Below are 12,305 nucleotides of genomic sequence, written 5' to 3'. Positions count from 1 at the left end.
GAGAAAGCTTAAGCAAGAAGAAACAAATCTAAGGCAATTTAGATCTCATCTAAGGAGAGAGAAAATATTATTTATACACATGGCTTTCTCTCTCAAAAATATCTCAAAAACTAACACTTAAACACACCTTGGTATCGATACAACCAAAAGGGTGTATCGATATTTTTGGTTGTATCGATACCGAGCAACTTAGCAAAAGAGCTCTTGGCCGCCGTAACGTCCTAGTATCAATACAACCAAAAAAGTTGTATCGATACATAAAGTTAAGCTCACGGTCTTCATGGTTGCTAAATGGTTTCGATACAATCAGAAAGCTGTATCAATACCGTCTTACTTAAAGTCAGATCTTCAGCTCCATAGCTCCCAGCAATCTTCACAGCATCTTATTTTCATTCCCTCAACCAAAAGGCTATATCAATAACGCCTTGTTAAAGTCAGATCTTTAGCTCTATAGCTCCCAGCAGCTTTCGCAACATATTATTTTCATTCCCTAAACTTAAATAAAACTACATTTTAAATCTTTCTTTTAACTTTTCTTTACTTCAATTTATTTAATGAAAATAAGGAAGCACCCCCCATTTGGATCCAATGGCATTGCCAAAAAAATTGAGATTTCAATTCAATCAAAATGTTGACCCCCAACTTTTAGTGTAAAACAGAAAACTGCACGTTTTTCTCTATAAGTAATGGCTCAAAACATGACCTTTCTCTTCAAATAAAACCGAGCAAATTTGCAGTTACTTTTAAAAAAATTCAAGGATCAAATACTGCCATTTTTTATCTAAAAAATCGATATTTTTTTGGAAAGTCATTTTTTCATATTTAGACAGATTTTAAGGGGCCGACAGGGTCTTCCTTAGTTTCTCGGGTACTTGGATGCACTCAGGCCATCCATAGCATCGAAACGTGTCTTATTCACACGATTTACCTGAAAACACTAAAAACATACCTTACATGCAATATCAAAGAAAAGGGAAAATGACGGCCATGGACATGGTTTGATAATTAATACCCGCCAAAAACATTTTCAGCATTAACAAATGTTCTCAGCATATCCTTGGCGGGCATTAATTATCAATCAAATTGGTTTGAAGTGATTCAGTCTCGATCTTCACATATTTGGTCATCCCTTTCTCTAAGATGATGGTTAGGCCCTAATAGATGGCTCATATTTCAACTTCCAAACTTGAGGTGTATGTGAACTTGCCGCCGTAACCAAGGAGCCATTTGTCTTCTATTTTGAAAACACCACCAAAACCTCATTTTCCATTACTTTCATGCCATCCATGTTTAGCTTTAGAACAACAGGACGATACCATTTAAGTCACTCCTATAGAATTGCTCACACCATTCCTTTGCACTTGTATGTATATAGGTTGAAGTATTCATGTTTAGACTATGGTCAAGCCCAAATGCAGATAAGAAAAAGAAAAAGGCATGTAGTACTTCCTAATGCTTCAAATAATACCACTACTTAATGTAAAGTGTAAACCGAGACTAGCACCAATGAATCAAAACAAAGATACAAAGAGATGAGTCCAAAAGAGTCACCCCCACCAAAAGAGTGTTCTTCGACTGGGTGTCCTGGCTGGTATTCATAATACCAGTTTGGAATACTTCTAGTTTGGAGATTGGCTTAAAGCTTCATGGAAAATCATTTCTTCAATGACAACTCATCAAAAACTGCTCTTCCGTATTATATAGATGGTTAGAAGATGCAGATAATCGACCATGATTTTGATTGATAAAAGTCTTACACTTGTATCTTCGTGCAACTGTTGTTCTGATTGCCGAGCGATGCTTTGCTTTAAAATTTGTTCTCGCTCTCGTCGTGCACGTTGCGCAAGTATTGCTTTTGATAGCTCTTTTACAATTTGTGCATAAAGTATGTACAGAAGAGAACCTTACGAATTATTATTGTAATCCCAATACTCCTAACAAAATTAAATCACTATCAAACTTTAGTTGAGTTAGTTGACTACCAATGATTTTTTCAAAAGAAAGACAGAAGATATGCCAAAGAGTGATACCTGTAAATCTTCTTCTCCATTGTCCACATGTGTTGTCCGAAGGGTACTCGGATGGTCGATACATTTAATCGAATACTTAACATTCTCACAATTCATCCTATCAAAAATTGATTGGTCATTCGTGTACAATATGTAAGGGGGAAACAATGATTAGCCAACACATAAAAGTAAAAAAATTAGATTAAGGCTTACACTGGAATTGGAAGATTGACCGGTATTCCCCTAAAAGAAATTAGTCACATGAAGAAAAAGGATAGCAACTGTACGGAGATATGAACATTAGAAGGAAGGAAGGAGAGATAGTGAGAGGATAATCAAGCAAAACTTGGGGATGGAGATAATCAAGGAGATTAATATGGATTCCAATTAGTATAACTTCCTTAATTTAATTATTCCAAATAACGTGTTCTTAAATTAGGAGAGAGAGAGAGAGAGAGAGAATCAAGGAGATTATGATGGATTCCAATTGGTATAACTTCCTTAATTTAATTATTCCAAAAAACGTGTTCTGAGAGAGAGAGGAAGAGAAAGAACTTCCTTAATTATAGATTTCCGGAAAGTTAGTACTCGGAAATTAGTCTCTAATTTTCGGAATGTTTTGTTTCCTTAATCAAAGGCATGTAAAGGCATGGCTTTTTAATTTCAAAAAGAAGGTATGTATAGAAAGAGATTTAAGGTGAGAATTGTATTTCCAATCCAACGGTAGAAAATATGTACCAATCCAACGGTGGAAAATATGAACCAATTCAACGGTGGAAAATATATACCACCCTCCCATATTATATAGATGCATTAATTTATTCTTGTCTGGATCAGTTTACTCATATTTTTGAAATTAATCTCATTGTCCACCAACAAGAGAATGATTTAAAATTTGAGCCAAAAAAAACTCCATATGAATTGGCTCATAATAGTTGATGACACCTGAAAGGTTACGAGTCTCAAACGGTCAAACCTTAATTAGGAGAAAGTAAATCAATAAGTATCATGCATTGACTATCAGGCCAACCCCGGAGATTATTGTTTGAAAAAAGGAAGGGAAAAAAAAAAGGGATAAGGCTCAACTTCAAAATCTAAAATGTGCCTAAAGTTAATTAAGAGCTTAAAATGATTGCTAAAATATAAATTCAAAAAAGAATCCAAATACAAAGTATCACTAAATTCCTATGGCGCAGTGCACATAAACGGCCAGATCAGCTGCTCTGCAGAGAGTTGCTCGACAACATCCCCGATTAATAGAAAAAATGTTCTCGTAAAAAAAAAAGGTGTTCCTGTCCTTTATTCTCTTTCCACATAGTATTTTTTTTCCCCTTTTTTTTTTATCATCACATAATATTTTCTTTGATATGCAAGATTGCAAACCTTTAATTTCATGTGTTTTTTTTTTTTTTTTGGGAATCTGCAATTACACCCCCTGTACTATCACTAATTTAAAAATACACCTTTTGTACTTTAAATTTAAGCATTACGCCCCTTGTAGGTAAATATACAGGGGGGCATAAGTGCAAATTCCCCTTTTTTCACTAGAAAGTATTGGGGTGTAAGAGCATACGCAGTAGAATAAGCAAAAGTGAATAATCAAAACATACCACATCAGATTTTAATTATCCATTTAGAGGTTGCTAAAGTTAGCAATATCATGTCTCATATTGGTTATATTTTGCTCATAATCAAAACCAATGGGACCATTGCTTCCTTCCCTGAGTTTTCTCCAAACTTTTCCCCTTCATTTCACGTAAATCTTTTGAAAAACTAGTTTATGTTAAAAACAGTTTTTATAAAAAAATATTTGTTCTTGAAAAAAAACAGTTTATTAAACAGTTTTTGGAAAAAAAAAAACAATTTAAGTTAAAAATAGTTGGATAAAAAAATAGTTTATGAAAAAAAATGTGTAAAAAAACAATTTTGTGTAAATACAATTTTTAAAAAAAATAGTTTTAAAAAAAATTGAAGAAATGGTTTTTATAAAAAAAATTAAATAAATAAAGTTCATATAAAGATGGGTTTTTTTTTTTTTAGAAAAAGTTTCTGAAAGGAATAGTAAGAATAGTTTTTTATAATTATTTTTTGAAAACATTGTTGAGAGAGAAGATTTTTTTGTAATGATGAGTATACTTGATTGATAAAATGTGGGGATCACTAAATTTGGTTATTGGCAAAATGTTGCTAGTTTAGATTATTCAAAAGCCAAAAATTTGATGAGTTGCTAAGAGGTTGTTAAGTTTAGTTATTCTAATGTAAGTATTTTTTCGAATAAATATTACTGACTTTAGCAACCTTTTGTTTTGCTTATTCTACTGTGGATGCTCTAAGTTCTTAAATTTGAAGTACAAGGAATGTATCTTTAAATTGGTGATAGTACAAGGGGTGTAAGTTCAAATTATCCTCTCTCTTTTTTGGTAAATACCTTTATTTATTGGTGTGCGCATGCCAATCAGAAAGAAGAACGTTGATCATTCTATAAAAAATGAAAATTTTCTTATTTATTTTTGTAAAATATGGGATATTTTCCCTTTAAATGTCCACATTAAACGGAGTTCCAAAAAATATCAAACGTAAAACGTTTTAAAACTCCTTGCTATATGTAAAGCGATTTCTGAAAACTGCTAGAAAAAAATAGCCTTTTCTTGTCTTTACTATTTTCTTTCCAATTAATTCAGTCTTTATTTTTTTTAGAAAAGTAACAACTTCTTTTAACTTGAGTCGTTTTCTGGTTTCTTATTTCATGAGGGAGAGAGAGAGAGAACCGGGAAGCCCTAAAAGGTAGTCCGGTTGGATGATGGATTTGTATCCTATGCAATTGATTAGGATTCGATTCTTAGGATCAAGCCGTAAGAAGTAATTTCTGTTGAATTTCATAGTCCCGGATGAATGCTCTGCTTTTGACCAGACTGGAGAGACGATTAGTCGAAGCCTGGTAACTTGATCCGGACACCCAGAGAGAGAGAGAGAGAGAGAGAGAGAGAGAGACTGACTGACTGACTGGTGGATTCCATCCCATGCACAGATTTCTGAATACTGCTAGCAAAAACACTAATGATACTCACACAACCATTGTGTGTGTTGTGTAACCAATTCTGACCGTTCAGATGTGTTTGGATGCTTTAGATTTTAAAAAAATTCTTCCAATGAAAAGTTTAACTCTTCCAAGGAAAAATTTGAAGGAATCTTGACCATTTATTATAACAATGAACGGATGAAGATTGGTTGTGTTTGATGTTTTGCACAACCGTTGTGCATGTAGCATCTTTGTAGCAAAAAATAACCTTTACTTGTCTTTATTTTTTGTTCATTTAATTCAGTCTTTTATTTTTGGGAAAAGTAACTACTTCATTTAATTCAGTCTCCTTGTCAAAAAAAAATCTAAGAGTGTGTATGGATAAAAAAATTAAGAGTGGGTTTGGATAAAAAAAATCAAGAGTATCTTTTTTTTTTTGAACGGCCAAAAAATCAAGAGTTACTAGTTCTTAGTTTTCTGGTGTTTTAGGATGGATTTGGATTAAAAAATCAAGAGTGACTTTTTTTTTTTTTGTCTTTATACAGCTTTTTGACTTCTTTTTTTTTATCTTTTTTAAAACAAATATGAGTTTCGATAAAAAAAAATTTGTAATTTTCGATTTCTTTCGCCAAGACGAATAAATAAGTCATAAAAATTTAACGTAAAACTAACACATGGCTGTGCCCACATAGTATCCGAGCAGCGTATCCGGGCCATCCAAAAATGTGTTGGACGGCTCAAATAGAAACACTCTCTCCTATAACCCCACCAGTACTCTCTCTCCTTTTTCTATCCAAATCTGAGTTGTCCAAAACTATATTGAACGGCCCAGATGCACTCCTTGGGCCCCGAAAATTTCTCCTCAACTTGAATTCCAAGTACTCCGTTCTTGTTCCAAAACACTCACATGCACATAATAGCATTTCTCCACTTCATAACAAGAAGAAAATCTCCTCTTCTCTTCTCTTCTCTATTAATTTCTCCATTCTCCCATTGAGAGAAAAAAAAACCCTCTCGAGCAACAAGAAAGAAGAAAGAAAGGAAAAAATGGCTCTGAACCTCAATCCCATCACCTTGAAATGTTCCCACAAGTACCCTTCTTTTGCTATTCCCCCCAAGGCAAATCTCAGATCTCCCAAGTTTCTCAGGGCCTCGGCCACCCTCAGCTCCGGCTCCACGTTTGTTTTTCTCACCTCCTTTGAATTTTACTCCATCATTCTTCTTTAATCAATTGTCTATTTTTCTATCTGGGTTTGTGGTACTTTGCTCCTAATAGGTCAAAACGACTTATTTATTTGTCTTTATTCAAATAAAAAAATTGTATTTGTTAATTTTACAGTAAACTTTTGTGGCTTGTTAATTCGTCTTGTTGAGATGTATTGGAAAAGTAAGAAAATTTGATCGAAACTCATAAAATAATTTTTTACTTTTTCGATTTTTCTTGACGAGAAGAATCAATAAGTCACAAAAATTTGACGCAAATGAACGAATGGAAAAAAGAAGAAGAATAAAGACAAAAAAGTACTTAACTTTTTAATCCAAACAAAAATTTGGCTCTGGAATGGTGGAATTTGCATGGGTATGCTCCGATCTTTATGTCAGTTTCTGCTAAATGTCAAATGAATCGTGACACGTAAGTCGTGAGTAAGTGTTTTGCTGAGAACGAAAAAAGCTATGGGAACCGATCATATGAGCACCGACCGTACAAAGATCGGCATGCGGGGCCACTCTTGGTCCCGCACGGATAATCCAAGTCCAAAGATCAAGCACCTACACTCACTTATCGTATTGAGCTGATCTATGTTTCGCGGGCCACTCGAAAAAATTATTACTTATCATATTGAGCTAATTTTTTGCGGGCCAACTTGGAAAATTATTTAACAATTATTGAACGACTCGGACCATATAAGCTCCGACCTTGCACAGATTGGCACATGGGGTACACTCCTTGCCCTGCACGTATAATCCGAGTCCAGGGATCAACACTTGCACTCATTTATCATATTGAGCTGATTTTTCGTGGACTCACTTGAAAAATTATTTTGCAATTATTGAATAGCTCGGATTTTTCCATGTGGAACCGGAATGGGTTCCGCGTGCCGATCTATGCACCGTACCGACGGTGCGCAGATGGTAGGTTTCCATAGAAGGGCTCTACTGAGAATCTGTTTGTTTTGGGTACATAAGCATCTTCTTTCAAGATTTAGATGCATGGGCCATTATTTTACTGTCAATTGTAACTAGGGGTGGGCATCGTATCGTGTCCAGTCGTGTTCGTATCGTGTCGTTTCATATTTCGTGTCTTTTTGGGTTCTTGTCAAAACAACTGTTAAAATATAAATGTGTCAAATAGCTTGACACTAACCCAATCTGTTTAAAATCGTGTCGTGTTCTGGACCCGAAGTTCGGGTTAACACTAATAAGACCCTTTTATTTTTTTTAGTATTTACACATAATTATATACTTTCCAATGTTTAGAACGAACTACTTATTTAATTTAATAACAAAAATTGAAGACATTTTCAATACCATCATAATCATAGAAATGATAAAACCGGCCTAATCATGATATTGAAAAATGTCTGAAGTCACAACTTGGCATAGGTCTCAAAATTGCATAATTTTGTAGGATTTTCAGCTAAAATAATAAAAAAGCACCAACAATTGTCGAATAACTCTATACAAATTTTAAACTAAAAGATTAGGCCTACATAATGAAAAAAAAAATTCCAATAAGCACCAAGCATGCACAGATCGGCACACAGAGCCAACTCCTAGTCCTGCACGGATAATCCAAGTCCAGGAATCAAGCACCTACACTTATAGTATTGAGCTGATTTTTCGTGGGCCCACTCGAAAAGTTATTTTAGAATTATTGAATAGCTCATGAGATTATCCGTGTGGGACCTGGAGTGAGCTCTGCGCGCGTGCCGATCTTCGCACCGCACGGATGGTAGGTTCCCATAGAAGGGTTCTACTGAGAATGTGAAGTATGTATTTGTTTTGGGTACGTACGCATCTTCTTTAAAGATTCAAATGCATGGGCCATTATATTTGACAGTCAATTCTAACGGTGAATTAATTCTCAGATTTAAGGGCAGGGAGCTCGAATCCCTCGTCTGAAATCTATCTCTATATGCTTGCTTCCCTATATATCAATGTACTAATTTTCAAACCACTCAATGCACTAATTTTCATACTCCTTTTCTTTCTTTCTTTTGTAGTAAAACTGTGCTTACATGCTTCTGATCATTGATCCATTAATTGTATCGGCCTTGCCTTGTACCCAAACTGAAATCGCAGCATCTAATTCCGTTCCTGTCTTATTTAGAGAGGTTGAGAGTCTCAAGAAGTCTTTCATGATCAGCCCTCCTCGCGAGGTTCATGTTCAAGTAACTCACTCAATGCCACCCGAAAAGATGGAGATCTTTAAAAACCTGGAGGATTGGGCCGAGCAGAACATCTTGGTTCATTTAAAGCCAGTGGAGAAATGTTGGCAACCACAGGATTTTCTTCCCGATCCCGCTTCCGATGGATTTCATGATCAAGTCATGGAATTAAGGGAAAGGGCAAAGGAGATTCCGGACGATTACTTCGTTGTTTTGGTTGGAGGCATGATCACAGAAGAAGCACTTCCTACTTACCAAACAATGCTAAATACCATAGATGGTACTAGGGACGAAACGGGGGCGAGCCTCACTTCTTGGGCAGTGTGGACTAGGGGATGGACTGCAGAAGAAAACAGGCATGGCGATCTTCTCAATAAGTACCTCTACCTGTGTGGACGAGTAGACATGAGGCAAATTGAGAAGACAATTCAGTATCTGATTGGGTCGGGAATGGTAAGATGCATGCTTCCAATAATTTTTCAGCTGTTTTTTATCTTTTTTTTTTTTCCACTTTTGTCTATGTCAACTTAGCGATTAGGCTTTGGTCAATATTTGAATTTGACACAGTAGAATTCACAAGAGATTATAGTTAGCGTATTAATCCAAACGAAATAGGAACTTGTAGCTACGACCAATTTCTTGAATCCACAAGAAGAAAAACAAAGTCTGTAATATTATTGATGAAAATGTGAGGCAAACATTAAGTTACAACCTTTTTATAAGCCCGAAATCCTAAAAACCCTAAAAAGAAAGTCATAAAATAAAAAGTCCCAAATTTTTTTCCTAAAATTGAAAACGGGAAGAAAAATAGGACTTTCTCAAAAAGAACCAACTAATAAGGAATTACGGTTTAAAAGTTATTAATGAATCAAAATTTTTATAAAAGTAAATTGAAGGTCTAAACAAAGAAATTAGGCTAAAAAAACACCATCACTCACGACTTACGGTGGTGTGTAATGACCGAATCGCGAAAATAAGTCAGCTCACCAAGTTGCCTATTCCGAACTCGTCCGAATTTTGCCAAATCGGATAATCGGAAACTAAACATCGATCATGGAATTGGGCCTTCATATATGTGTTCTACATCAAAATTACATTGCTAAACATTACCTAGTCCTACCCTCTTCTTACATCTACGGGAAGAAGCAGACATTTTTAAGTTCTTGAAAGCAGGGTTTTCCCTAGTATGCTAATTAGAGAGGAACAGTTCTTTTTGCTCAGTCAAGTTAGGCTATAACACTCTCCAAGTACTATACTGTCCAACTTAATTCCTGATTTTAATTGTAGAAGAACAACAATATATTTGGACTCCGATCGAGTTCTAATCCGGCATAAGCGTGTATCCTCACCTCTGATATTTACTGGTGGACGGCCTTCTTTGCCTTGTTTCAGGATCCAGGATTCGAAAACAGTCCCTACCTCTGTTTCATCTACACGTCGTTCCAAGAACGAGCAACTTTTATCGCTCACGGAAACACAGCACGGCATGCCAAAGAGTACGGGGACTTGAAGTTGGCTCAAATTTGCGGGAGCATTGCCTCTGATGAGAAGCGCCACGAGACCGCTTACACCAAGATAGTCGAAAAGCTCTTTGAGATCGACCCTGATGCAACCGTGCTGGCTCTGGCCGACATGATGAGGAAGAAAATAACTATGCCAGCCCACTTGATGTACGATGGTCGCGATGACAATCTGTTTGACCATTTCTCGTCCGTGGCTCAGAGGCTTGGAGTCTACACCGCCAAGGACTACGCGGATATATTGGAGTTTCTGGTTGGGAGGTGGAAGGTGGAGGACATAACTGGGCTTTCTTCGGAGGGACGAAAAGCCCAGGATTATGTTTGCGGGTTGCCTCAGAGAATTAGGCGGCTGGCTCCAGGCAGGGCAAAAGAAGCACGGTATGTTCCGTTTAGCTGGATCTTCGATAAAGAAGTGAAGATCTGAGGGCCTACTGCAACTCTCTTGCCACAAAAATCAGAAATTGAAATAATAGAATAGGTGACCATCGATGATGGCTTAGATATACAAGTGAAGCTATGGTTTTCAATGATGGCTTAGACTTTCATAATTCGATGTTGCTCGAAATTATATTATTTCGCATTTCTGCAATGGCCGAAATGGGGTCGAGTACCCTAGATTATTGTATGACTCTTAATTAGTTTATGTTATGTTCCTGGTTTACCAAAAAAAAAAAGTAGTATAAGTAGTAAACATGGAGCAATTTGGAACAAGTATGTTTTGCAGCTCCAGGGGCAAAAAAGTGTTTGGTTGGAAGCTAAAAGGTCTAGAGATCAAGATCTTGGAAGTGCATCATAGAAGTTTCTTGTTGTTTTTTATGTTGCAGCACAAAGCACCGAATAATTTTTCGGAATTGCACCACCATAAAGAGCATGTTATAATTTTTCATGCCATAGTCTACGCACAACCATATATATATGATACAGGGCCAGCCCAATGGGAAGGCCCAAGAGGCCGTCGCCTTGGGCCTCTATATTTTGGGTCAGAAATGAGGCATCCCTTCCTAGATAAGTATATATATTGGGGAAAAAACTGAAATGGTCTTTATAGTTAAGTGTTTGTGTCAACTTGGTCCCTGTAGTTGTAATTGGCTCGATTTACACTCTGTACTTTTCATTTTGTTCCAACTTGGTCCAATTACTAACCGCCGTTAGTTCACCATTAGTCCTTTTAACGGCAAAATCAAATGGCCCCCTTTTTGGGGTTAAAACAGTAATTCTTTCATTCCCCTAATACCCAAATATTAGGGGTGTGTACCCCCGAACCCCGACCCAACATGTCGGGTTTGCCCCCCGAACCCCGACCCAACATGTCGGGTAACAAATATTTTAGGCCTGCAAACCGAACCGAAAAGGGGTAAGAACCGTCCGTGAACCCGATTCTTTACGTTGGGTCGGGTCGGGCCCGACCAAAAACTGAATTAATCTTTATAAATGGGTCGGGTCGGGTAAGAAACACACCAACCCCGACCCCGAACCGAAATCTGATTTGTAACAGAAAATGAACCCGTACCTGTCCGAACCACATGTTCGACCCCGCCCGAGACCCTTTGGGTCAGGTCGGGTCCGCGAGTGGACGGATTTTTTGCACAGGCCTACCCAATATACCTCTGAACCAAAACACAGCTCATTCTTCCATTCTCCATTGATAAGGAGGCACCTGAGAATAAATTTAGTTATAATTTTCTGCAATAAGTTGTCCTCCAATTCAGCATTTTCATGATTAGCCATGAGGCAACATAACCACTGGTATTGTCTACATGTTCAACTTCTGGACAAATACTAAGATGCCTTATTTTTCTGCATAGTACTGAAAATGCATATAGAACCATGTCCAAAAGTGACAACATGATAAAGAACCATGTCCAAAAGTCAAAATATTACATAAACTCTGGGGTTGTTCGGCTAAATAAGTCAAGCGGCTTATTTTTTTTGTCCTTATTCAATTTTTTTTTCGCATTTGTTAGTTTTTTATCAATTTTCGGAGATTATTTTCGTCATGATGAGAGGAACCTAAAAAGTAAAAAATTCCCATCGAAATCCAAACTTTTCTCAAAAAAGACAAAAAAATTGGCTTATGGACTTATTTTTGTCTTTATTGGCTTATTTTTGCCTTTATTTAAAAGGACTAATAGCGGACTAACAGCAATTAGCAATTGGACCAAATTGGAACAAAATGAAAAGTATAGAGTGTAAATCGAGTCAATTACAACTATAGGGACCAAGTTGACACAAACACTTAACTACATGGATCATTTCTGTTTTTTTCCCATATATATTTTGTGTGCAACTATGATACAAACTCTTTTGGTGGTTCAATGGTAAAGTGTTTGCTCATTTACATAAGATGCCTAGGTTCAAATCCTGGCTA

At 36.4% G+C, this 12,305-nt stretch overlaps 1 protein-coding gene across 2 annotated transcripts in view; it reads left to right on the top strand.

Annotated features, from left to right (window-relative positions):
* Nucleotides 1-12,305, top strand: part of LOC131300688 (stearoyl-[acyl-carrier-protein] 9-desaturase, chloroplastic-like) — a 78,857-nt gene that overhangs the window by 31,460 nt on the left and 35,092 nt on the right. Inside the window, exons 1-3 of one of the 2 annotated variants that reach the window (XM_058326641.1) lie at nucleotides 5,959-6,206; nucleotides 8,360-8,870; nucleotides 9,810-10,562. In XM_058326641.1, the coding sequence (XP_058182624.1) occupies nucleotides 6,076-6,206; nucleotides 8,360-8,870; nucleotides 9,810-10,361 (1,194 nt within the window). In that variant the 5' untranslated portion in view covers nucleotides 5,959-6,075 and the 3' untranslated portion in view covers nucleotides 10,362-10,562. Of the gene's footprint in view, nucleotides 6,207-8,359; nucleotides 8,871-9,809; nucleotides 10,563-12,305 lie in introns of those variants that run through there. The other variant, XM_058326643.1, reaches the window with a different exon arrangement.

Source organism: Rhododendron vialii, chromosome 9a (assembly GCF_030253575.1).
Source record: "Rhododendron vialii isolate Sample 1 chromosome 9a, ASM3025357v1".
In the NCBI taxonomy this organism is placed as follows: Eukaryota; Viridiplantae; Streptophyta; class Magnoliopsida; order Ericales; family Ericaceae; genus Rhododendron; species Rhododendron vialii.
The sequence above is the reverse complement of the archived record's forward strand: the minus strand, read 5'-3'. Positions and strand labels throughout refer to the sequence as shown.